A 12,130-nucleotide genomic window follows, 5' to 3' on the forward strand; every position below is an offset into this window, starting at 1 on the left:
CATTGCAGATACAAGAGACAACTGACACCATCAAAAAATTCACCATCAAAAATGTACTAAAGGTCTCAGCTCACTTTCAAACACAGGACTGGATTGACGTTATTTAAAAAGGAATAAAAAGAAAAAAAAGGGACCAGAACCAGAAAACCAGTGTCATGGTTTCTCCTCCCATCCGTCGTGTTCTTGTAGTGGTAAAAACGCACAGGCCGCCTTGTATTGTGGAGTCCGCTGTACCTGGATGTCTAACTGCCGAGTGCTGCGGCGCGAGGAGAGACGGGTCCTCCCTGCTGTGGGCTAATGCGGCTCCCTGGCCAGCCCCCCCGTCACCGGATGCTCACCGACAGCAGGCCAGATGAGGCATCCATCAACCGTCCTGAGAGAGCAGGCTTGGGACCGGACCCGGCAACGCAACCTCAGCATCAGCACGAGTCCCTTCTATGAACCGTAGTAGAGGACACTAGAGCGATTCGCCCCAAGGTGCGGGGCAATGTGTCCGTATTGATAAGGCCAGTAAGAGGGGGGGGGGGGGGGGGGGGGGAGTTAAGTAAAAAAACTAACAAAACAAACAAAAAAAAGTGATTTGTCCTTTTGAGTCCTGGAGTGAGTGCATAACACAGAAGCACAAACGCACGCATGCGCACACAAGCACGCATGCACGCACACAAACACAGACACACACACACACTGAGCAGCCGTATTCCAACACACTGGTGCTTGGGGTCTCAGTTGTGTGAGAAGGGAGAGCCAGATGTCACACTCCTTAGTTGATGAAAAAGGAGATGTAGAATGGAATGATGTGTGTTGATGTGCATGTCCCTCAGTATGTGTATGCGTCTGAGTGTGTGTGTGGGTATGTGTATGTGTGTATACGTGTGATTGTGTGTGTGCCTGCAGCAGCGTGGTGGAGGTGGTTGATAGTTAACGGGCGCTGTTCCATCGTAGGGTCTCTCTCACTCGCTGTCTGACAAGGTCTCGTACTGAGAACAGAGCAGTGGCTTAGGCTCTTCCTCCCAGGCCCGGCCCTGTCCTTGCCCGGCCCCCTGCCCCTGGCCTTGGGTGGGCCCCTGGCCCCCTGGCTGGCCAGAGGAGGGGGAGGGAGCTGACACCATGCCACTGGGGAAACGCATCGTCAGTGGGTTGCATGGGAAGGGGGTGGGGCCTGCAGGGACAGAGGTAGCGTTAAACACAGTGGACTGGGCTGGGTTACATAGGAAGGGGGTGTGGCCTGCACAGACATAATTAGTGTTAACCTCTTAACAGGCGGGCAGAAAAGTGGCCTGTTTTTAACTTGGAACTTGAGGACTGCATACTTAGCTTTATACTTATAGCACATACATGAGCCTGGTCTCTTTTGAAAGATAACATTCTGAAGTTACTAATGCAAAAAAGGATCACTTTTAGTGCTATGAAATAGAGTAACAGAGGGTTGAACTTGTGTACTCACATTTCTCTTTAGTGGTTGCCAGATTCCAGATTCCATTATTTCAACATAGAGGTATGAGCTGGAAAACACAGCGGTTCCATAGCCTGAAGTCTTATGTAGTACAGGTCCAAATTTGATAAACATCCGTTCAGAAATGAGTGCTTGAGGTTTTAGTAACACATTTTTGCTCATCAAATTTCACCTACTTCCTATATTCGCACCCCCCACGTGGGGTATCGTTGGAAGCGGACACTCGTTGGCTACAACAGTGACCAATAATCTTCGCCATCAGTGGTGATTGGTCAGTTCTCAAGCGTATACTGTCCGACGTGGTCATTTGACGCGCGGCCTGTAAAAAGACGCTCGCCTGACATATCGTCATGTAACTCGAGAGCAGAGGCACGGAATTGGTCGAGTGAGGTGGCGTTTGAACGGCGGTAAATAAAAATAAAGTCGTTTTAACTAGAAACTGCAATCGTGTTTGTCAAGCATGTTTTACGTCCGGTAAAACATGACACTGATCGGTACAGAAGCATGTTTTACGTAAAAAAAAAATACCAGCAGGTTACCTAAGATAGACCTTACCTCAGTCAGAAAGTACTCCAAAATGAATAAATCCCAGTCGATCCCATGGCGATCGCAATTACTCGTGTATATTGGGCATGGTTACCATATGGGAAAGAATAGCTCTGAGGCACCAAATCTTCCACCGATTGCTATGTTGTGATCCACTCCTAGGCGGAAAAAGCCGGAGTGGATCACAAGACATGTGATATCCTCAGTTTCCAGTTCAAAAGGTAGGCAATACTGCCACCTGGTGAGATTCGATCATCATTGCAATTCCAACGTAGGCAGATGAGCCAGGGAGACCTAGAGGGCTCCGGCTGAGTGTATAGAACGGGGATCAAAGGAAAAAGGATAAAAACCAGAGAATTCTTCGCACGGTTTACCAAAACCTCTTAAACAAAATTACTGAACAGACCGCGGTGTTCTCCATCTCATACCTCTATGCTGGAATAATGGAATCTGGCAACCACTAAAGAAAAATGTGAGTACACAAGTTCAAGTTCAACTCAAGTTCAAACCTCTGTTACTCTATTTCATTAGCACTAAAAGTGATTATCCTTTTTTGCATTAGTAACTTCAGAATTTATCTTTCAAAAGAGACCAGGCTCATGCAAGTGCTATAAGTATAAAGCTAAGCTTTTAAATTGCCACTTTTCTGCCTGCCTGTTAAAGGTTAAACATATTCTGAGATAAGGACATTTAAATGTTAAGTTCAGAATTCTTAACCCCTAGCCCCATTTCCTACTTACCAACAACATTGGTAATTGTTCTCCTTTCTCAGCACAATCCATATAGTTCCTTATACTGGATACTTGCAGCTCCCACTAGTTGGCCACAAAACTAATGCAAAGTCAATGGGGCTGCACAAGCCCTGGAATAAACACTTCAACCCACTCCACAGTGCCCCAGGGCTTATACAGACTGGAGCTGTGGCCATAGACTTTGTAGTTTGTGGCTAACTAGTCCGAGCTGCAGGTAGCTAGTATGAGGAACAGTATGGATTGCGCTGAGAAAGGACTCTACCAATCAACAACATCATTGGTAAGTAGGAAAAATTGTTAGGGATAAGAAAAACATTATGAACTTACACTTTAAAGTCAAACAACATGAGATTTAGATGACAACTGTATATTACACACATGAATATTCGTACTTCTTTACAATATAATATATATAGCTATTTCTTGTGGTTCATTTCAGTATTTCCTACTCAGGTCCTTCGGGTTGAAATGTATTATTTACTTCAGACATGAACATCCAGGCGAAGAGGGAATAACAGCTGAATTCACACAGTGCCACATGTATCAGTGGAGACACAGTTCACGTGTACAGCAGCACATGAGAGTTTATACGATTACAGAGAGGCAACATCTCATAGAAGAACTGAGGATGAAACCTGGATTCCTGTTAACATCCATTACAACATAACTACAGATTGCCTTTTGAATGAGAAAAGATTTCCTGGTTGGATTTCAGTGTGACTTTAATGTTGCCACTATTGATTACTGAGGATAAGAAAGTTCCCATCGTCATGTGGGAGGAGCCTCTGTACCTGTGGAGGAGGGCCGGTCCTCCCACACGCGGTTAGTGAGGGGGGTGCGTCGGTTGCAGTCTCCGTCTGAGTGGACAGAGGACACAGAGGAAGGCCTCTCCCCTCCCGACAGGCCTGGTCCAGGAGACTTGGCCTTCCGCCCGTTCGAGCGCCCACTGCCCTTCAAGGGCTTCCCCCCGCCTGCAGGAGTAGGGAGTACAGCTATGGTTTAGACACACATCTGTAACGCTGCTATTAGCCATTTTCAAATCAGTGGTTTTGAGTCACACATTTTATTGAACGGAATGGTTACTAGGAGGGACTTAAAATCGCTGCCAATAATGGCGGCAGACGGGTCTTATAAAACAAAGGATACGTGCAGCTCTAATCAACCACATTCACACACTGGCCATTTTGCTCACTTGTCATGCTCAGGTTGGGTTCCACGTTTAATTCCGCTCAGCTACTGTATGAGCAAAACGGGACAGGATAGAAGCCCCAGTGTGGAGCACCCAAAATGCCTTGCGGTCAGAGAAAGACAGATCGCTCCCCAGCAAGACCGAGCAGTGCGAGCACCAGTCGGGATGCTTTTAACGCATGAATAGTACGGTCATAGACCCTTTCTGTGATTGCAACATTACTAGAGCTAGCCACAATAGACCCATTTGACTGTAGTTAGCAAAGTTAAGATACATAGTATGCTAGTCGCAAGCGTTACCAATCGGTCCTGATGCTGTGTTGTATCAAATGGAACATCAAACCGTTAGCGTTAGATTGCTAACTGCAGTCAAATGGGTCTATTTCAATAGCATGCTAGTGGCTAGGTAGATAGCTTGGCTACAATCATATGCTTCTTGTTCTGACCTGCTGATTTTATGGTGATTTTATTTAATTTCATGTTCCACAACACAGCATCGGAACCGAGTGGTGACGTTAGCAACTAGTATGCTGTGTATCTTGGCTTTGCTAACTACAGACAAATCGGTCTATTTAAAACATTTCAGGGTAAATTAATCATATAAGAACAGGGATGGTGAGTTGTTTATGATGTTTTATGTGTAATCACAATCCATTATCTTTTAATACAGATGCTGACAGGCAATAAACAGGGGTCAACAGAATACTTCTGAAAAGGTCCATCATTGTTTTTATAATAACTATTATCAAAAACAGCTCATCTGGCTGCCAATCTTTTTCCCAATTTAAAAACGTTTGGCTGCCATGGAATAAACCAGAGAACGTTCCTCTGTCATTGTCGGACCCCGTTTGTACTGTTATGGTATTTAAAAATGGTGGTTGTGCCTCCGTGTTTGGGTGCACTCTGTTTTTCTCAGACTGCAAGGCATTCTGGGTGTGTGCTCCACACCCAGGGCTTCTATCTCTCCCTGAGTAAAACACTGAAACAGGAAATGTTAAATTTTTCAAGTTTCAAAAACTGTTTTTTGTAATGTACGTTATAAATATTTAGCATTTTACACCAAACTACATATAGCTTGTAGCTTATACATTTTAATGTGAAGCAAATATCACCCCCACTTCTAGGAATCCCGTAAATCTGTGCAGTGATATGCTACTGAAGTTAGTGATATGCTACTGAAGTTACAGTGATATGCTACTGAAGTTAGTGATATGCTACTGAAGTTAGTGATATGCTACTGAAGTTAGTGATATGCTACTGAAGTTAGTGATATGCTACTGAAGTTACAGTGATATGCTACTGAAGTTAGTGATATGCTACTGAAGTTACAGTGATATGCTACTGAAGTTAGTGATATGCTACTGAAGTTAGTGATATGCTACTGAAGTTAGTGATATGTTACTGAAGTTAGTGATATGCTACTGAAGTTACAGTGATATGCTACTGAAGTTAGTGATATGCTACTGAAGTTAGTGATCTGGTCTGCATCCCCTTAACAATTGTATGTATTGAGCTGTACTGTACTGTACCCATTCTGCAATCTGTTAATAAAGTCTTCAATCAATCAATATGCTACTGAAGTTAGTGATATGCTACTGAAGTTACAGTGATATGCTACTGAAGTTAGTGATATGCTACTGAAGTTAGTGATATGCTACTGAAGTTACAGTGATATGCTACTGAAGTTAGTGATATGCTACTGAAGTTACAGTGATATGCTACTGAAGTTAGTGATATGCTACTGAAGTTACAGTGATATGCTACTGAAGTTAGTGATATGCTACTGAAGTTACAGTGATATGCTACTGAAGTTAGTGATATGCTACTGAAGTTAGTGATATGCTACTGAAGTTACAGTGATATGCTACTGAAGTTACAGTGATATGCTACTGAAGTTAGTGATATGCTACTGAAGTTACAGTGATATGCTACTGAAGTTAGTGATATGCTACTGAAGTTACAGTGATATGCTACTGAAGTTAGTGATATGCTACTGAAGTTAGTGATATGCTACTGAAGTTACAGTGATATGCTACTGAAGTTAGTGATATGCTACTGAAGTTACAGTGATATGCTACTGAAGTTACAGTGATATGCTACTGAAGTTAGTGATATGCTACTGAAGTTAGTGATATGCTACTGAAGTTAGTGATATGCTACTGAAGTTAGTGATATGCTACTGAAGTTACAGTGATATGCTACTGAAGTTAGTGATATGCTACTGAAGTTACAGTGATATGCTACTAAAGTTAGTGATATGCTACTGAAGTTACAGTGATATGCTACTGAAGTTAGTGATATGCTACTGAAGTTAGTGATATGCTACTGAAGTTAGTGATATGCTACTGAAGTTACAGTGATATGCTACTGAAGTTAGTGATATGCTACTGAAGTTAGTGATATGCTACTGAAGTTAGTGATATGCTACTGAAGTTAGTGATATGCTACTGAAGTTAGTGATATGCTACTGAAGTTACAGTGATATGCTACTGAAGTTAGTGATATGCTACTGAAGTTAGTGATATGCTACTGAAGTTAGTGATATGCTACTGAAGTTAGTGATATGCTACTGCAGCTACAGTGATATGCTACTGAAGTTAGTGATATGCTACTGAAGTTACAGTGATATGCTACTGAAGTTACAGTGATATGCTACTGAAGTTACAGTGATATGCTACTGAAGTTACAGTGATATGCTACTGAAGTTACAGTGATATGCTACTGAAGTTAGTGATATGCTACTGAAGTTACAGTGATATGCTACTGAAGTTAGTGATATGCTACTGAAGTTACAGTGATATGCTACTGAAGTTAGTGATATGCTACTGAAGTTAGTGATATGCTACTGAAGTTAGTGATATGCTACTGAAGTTACAGTGATATGCTACTGAAGTTAGTGATATGCTACTGAAGTTACAGTGATATGCTACTGAAGTTAGTGATATGCTACTGAAGTTAGTGATATGCTACTGAAGTTAGTGATATGCTACTGAAGTTACAGTGATATGCTACTGAAGTTAGTGATATGCTACTGAAGTTACAGTGATATGCTACTGAAGTTAGTGATATGCTACTGAAGTTAGTGATATGCTACTGAAGTTAGTGATATGCTACTGAAGTTACAGTGATATGCTACTGAAGTTAGTGATATGCTACTGAAGTTACAGTGATATGCTACTGAAGTTAGTGATATGCTACTGAAGTTACAGTGATATGCTACTGAAGTTAGTGATATGCTACTGAAGTTACAGTGATATGCTACTGAAGTTAGTGATATGCTACTGAAGTTACAGTGATATGCTACTGAAGTTAGTGATATGCTACTGAAGTTAGTGATATGCTACTGAAGTTACAGTGATATGCTACTGCAGCTACAGTGATATGCTACTGAAGTTAGTGATATGCTACTGAAGTTAGTGATATGCTACTGAAGTTAGTGATATGCTACTGAAGTTAGTGATATGCTACTGAAGTTAGTGATATGCTACTGAAGTTACAGTGATATGCTACTGAAGTTGCAGTGATATGCTACTGAAGTTAGTGATATGCTACTGAAGTTAGTGATATGCTACTGAAGTTAGTGATATGCTACTGAAGTTACAGTGATATGCTACTGAAGTTACAGTGATATGCTACTGAAGTTACAGTGATATGCTACTGAAGTTACAGTGATATGCTACTGAAGTTAGTGATATGCTACTGAAGTTACAGTGATATGCTACTGAAGTTAGTGATATGCTACTGAAGTTACAGTGATATGCTACTGAAGTTACAGTGATATGCTACTGAAGTTACAGTGATATGCTACTGAAGTTACAGTGATATGCTACTGAAGTTACAGTGATATGCTACTGAAGTTAGTGATATGCTACTGAAGTTACAGTGATATGCTACTGAAGTTACAGTGATATGCTACTGAAGTTAGTGATATGCTACTGAAGTTAGTGATATGCTACTGAAGTTAGTGATATGCTACTGAAGTTAGTGATATGCTACTGAAGTTACAGTGATATGCTACTGAAGTTAGTGATATGCTACTGAAGTTACAGTGATATGCTACTGAAGTTAGTGATATGCTACTGAAGTTACAGTGATATGCTACTGAAGTTAGTGATATGCTACTGAAGTTAGTGATATGCTACTGAAGTTACAGTGATATGCTACTGAAGTTACAGTGATATGCTACTGAAGTTACAGTGATATGCTACTGAAGTTACAGTGATATGCTACTGAAGTTAGTGATATGCTACTGCAGCTACAGTGATATGCTACTGAAGTTAGTGATATGCTACTGAAGTTACAGTGATATGCTACTGAAGTTACAGTGATATGCTACTGAAGTTACAGTGATATGCTACTGAAGTTACAGTGATATGCTACTGAAGTTACAGTGATATGCTACTGAAGTTACAGTGATATGCTACTGAAGTTAGTGATATGCTACTGAAGTTACAGTGATATGCTACTGAAGTTACAGTGATATGCTACTGAAGTTACAGTGATATGCTACTGAAGTTACAGTGATATGCTACTGAAGTTAGTGATATGCTACTGAAGTTAGTGATATGCTACTGAAGTTACAGTGATATGCTACTGAAGTTAGTGATATGCTACTGAAGTTAGTGATATGCTACTGAAGTTACAGTGATATGCTACTGCAGCTACAGTGCACTCAAGATAATTTGACTTCTGGGTCTGTTTTACCTTGTTGTAGATATGAGTCGTCAGTCCGCCCATCAGCTATGGGCATAGCAGCAGGCACACTGGCAGCCATGGGGTTAACAGTGTTGGAGCGCTCCTCAGCCTGGTCATCATACTTGCCCATCAAGGCCTTTCTTATAATGGCCTCCAGGCCTATGGTGTTACCGGAGGTCTCCGGTGCCGGGTGGCTGCGGATACTCACAGGGCCTGGAGACAGCAGCAGAGTAGAGGGTTATGGGGTTAGTTAGAGGGAATGAGTTTTTCTTTTTTTCTTTCTTGATTTATCCCAGGATTCTTTTGCTGAGCTCCACACTCATATCACAATACAATTACACACTTTCACACATGGGAGCTTCCTGGCCTTCTAGTACAGGACACTGAGCGGCTCTGGAATAGCTGGGGGTTAAATGCCTGGACTATAAGGGCACTTTAGCGGTAGTTGTTGAGGGAGATGAAGATTTCACTGCTGGTCCAGAGATTTGAGCAGGTGACCCTTGTCACAAGTCCACTTCTCTAATCTTTTGGCAACCACTGCATCCTCACCTCCCAAAAGCACTACATCAAGTGGTATCTGAGGAGCAGCAGGAAGAGAAAGAGATACAAAGATGTACAGGAGAAAGGGAGAGAGAGAGAGAGAGAGAGAGAGAGAGAGAGAGAGAGAGAGAGGAGAGAGAGAGAGAGAGAGGGAGAGGGAGAGAGAGAGAGAGAGAGAGAGAGAGAGAGAGAGAGAGAGAGAGAGAGAGAGAGAGAGAGAGAGAGAGAAATGTCTGAGAGTAATGTCTGAGAGTAGTGCACTAGAGATGAAAGAATGCTGGGGGAAGAATTAGCCAGTCAGCACATCCTTCAGTGAGTGAAGAGCCACTGGGCTTTGTGCTGCTGACACAGCTCTCTGTCTATCATCAGTGAGGAGCGTTATGTAGGTTAGGAGTCTCCAGGGGCTCTAGAGGAGAGAGGGGACTCTAAATAACACCCAGGATGTGCTGCTCTCTCTCCCTCTCCTCACAGTGGCTAATGCACAGGCTCAAAGCCTAGTTCTGTCTGCTGGCTCAGTGGTTCCTAAAGTCGGGTCCTGGGACCCACAGGGTTCCTTCAGGGCACCTTCAGGGCTTTTCAGGGGGTGGCAATAACTGTTTCCTTTATGAATGAATGATCTAAAATCATGAAGAAAAGCACACAGCTGTTTTACACTTTTGAGAGTGTTTACCTTCTTCATGATTTGATGACCTGCGTTTTACAGTTTCCTCACCCACAGTACAGATGAGTCTTTTCTCGTGGTGTTCAGCGCTGTTCACGCATATATACGTGTTTGTCCGCCAATCGAATAACGCCAACCACGTATATATATACGTTATTGGATCGTTATTTCTTTTATTCGCTATTTCCATTCATAAATCACCCAGGATGGCTGTGGTACCATATGCAATGTGTCTGAGATCGCAAAGGTCCAATACTGCCGCCTGGTGGTATGCGGCCGATGTCGCACTTCCTTTCTGACTCTGTGTATGACTCTGTGTATCATTGAAATTCCTCCGGGCGGAGTTTTTGAGTAACGTGGACCGAGGGGTATACCCGATCGCATTGAATCGCTTTCGGGACGGCAGATTCATTATGCTGTGGGGGGTTATGGCGTGGGCCAAATGGACATACAATCTAGCAGATGGCAATAAAATAATTGGAATATTCTTTTTGTAATCTCACCGGCCACAGGTAAGAGCAATGTAATGTACATTTCAGCTTGGTTGTACATTTTTTTCATAGCCATCGCCCTGATCAGCGTATGCTGTTGTACTAACGAATGCCGTTATTGACAATCAATTAATCAGAAACGACCCCCGCCCCCTTTCATGCATGCATGATGGAAGATAATATACTGATCATATGCATTTGAAGTTTTATTTTTTTTGTTTGTATTATCTTTTCCCCCCTCCTTTTTCTGTTTTTCTCCCATCCCAATGTTAGTCGTTATGCCAATTCCCAATCCCCTTCCTGGTTGTTGCGCACTCTACCCCCTACCCTCGGTCCGGGAGGGCGGAGACTATCGCATGCTTCCTCCGACACATGTGTAGCCAGCCCACCGCTTCTTTTCACCTGGCAGCACGGACTCTCACGTAACGTGTGGAAGGGTCACACTACCTCCCCCAGATCCTTCCCTCGCTGTGCAGGCGCCCCGACCGAACTGTAGGAGTCGCTGTTTACAACGACCAGGACCCACCCCACCGGCTTTCCCACCCGCTGACACTGCCAATTGTGTCAGTATGGACGGCCGACCAAGCCGGAGGTACCGCAGCTGGATTCGATCCCACTGTCTCTGCGGTGGTAGACAGACGCTTAGTCCGCTGCGCTACCCGGCCGCCGCATTTGAAGTTTTAATTGTAGCGTGTATAGGGACGAAATGCCAATGGATTAAGTATAATATGCGTCATGGCCTATTACTGGCCTTCCAGGAATTACCCTAAACCGCTTTAAATCCATACTTATATTCACCACGGTATAAAATGGGAATGTATGGATGGAAAAAATATTCCTCTCTCACATCTTGAATGATAGATACTCGATGCCAAATGGGCCATAGTATTGCATATATAGCTATAATATTTAAATAGTTATAGCCCTGCAAACAAGGTGAGCGACTCCATAGGTTTAATGCGTTGGCAGCACATAGACATATCCCGTTCCCAACGTGGCGGTCAATGAGTTAACAAGAGATTCAACAGTCTAAACTGAGCAGTTTCTGATTTAGGGTGGACTTTCCCCAATCACTCTTTTTTGGGTCACTGTTTGTAAGGATCTTGTGGGGTAAATAAATAAATACAAATACAACAACCCACATCATTAATACAGTGGACAGCATTTAGGATGTGTCAACATCAAAGTCACTTTCTGTTTTTATATTGATTTATTCTTTTTGGTATTCATTATGTGTTGTATTTCTCATTGTAAATGAGAGCTTGCTCTCAATGATCCTTTGAGATATAAATATTGAATTAATAAATTTGTCACACACACAACATTCATCATTCAATAGTCAAATCTATTGTCTTTTTCCACACTGAATGATTTATTTGTTGAGAAATGACAAGCACACCTCTGGTAAGCATTGGATTTAAAGAGTTCCCTCAGCCTTATCGCATGTGGGGAAACTAAAATGTTACCGATTTGTTGATGAAATCAACTAATCGATCAGTCGACAACCGCCGTAGAAATTCTCATGTTCTGAAACCTTGGTTGAGATGAGTCCCAGTTCTACATAGATTACAGTACATTATCACATAGAACACAGGGTGTGTCATGAAAGGCCACATTCTCACCAGTTCCATCCATTAATAATTTATAGGGCCTGCAACAGCTTACCTGCAGTGGTAGATGCAGGCATATTGAAGATCTCTGTTCCCGGCTGACCAGCATCTGAAAGTGTGAAGAGGATTTCTTGATAAGAGAGCCGTTCTCCATCTTTTTTTAAATGACGTGAGATATTGTTGTATTGATGCAG

At 42.5% G+C, this 12,130-nt stretch overlaps 1 protein-coding gene across 7 annotated transcripts in view; it reads right to left on the reverse strand.

Annotated features, from left to right (window-relative positions):
- Positions 1–538: 538 nt before the first annotated feature.
- Positions 539–12,130, reverse strand: part of ncor2 (nuclear receptor corepressor 2) — a 530,049-nt gene continuing 518,457 nt past the window's right edge. For all 7 annotated transcript variants that reach the window (XM_084332593.1, XM_084332594.1, XM_084332592.1 and 4 more), the window contains exons 44-47: positions 11,992–12,045; positions 8,644–8,847; positions 3,543–3,722; positions 539–1,159 (exon numbers count right to left, since the gene is read on the reverse strand). In XM_084332593.1, the coding sequence (XP_084188719.1) occupies positions 951–1,159; positions 3,543–3,722; positions 8,644–8,847; positions 11,992–12,045 (647 nt within the window). In that variant the 3' untranslated portion in view covers positions 539–950. The remainder of the gene's footprint in view (positions 1,160–3,542; positions 3,723–8,643; positions 8,848–11,991; positions 12,046–12,130) is intronic.

Source organism: Notolepis coatsorum (assembly GCF_963971535.1).
Source record: "Notolepis coatsorum genome assembly, chromosome: 1".
Classification (NCBI taxonomy): Eukaryota; Metazoa; Chordata; class Actinopteri; order Aulopiformes; family Paralepididae; genus Notolepis; species Notolepis coatsorum.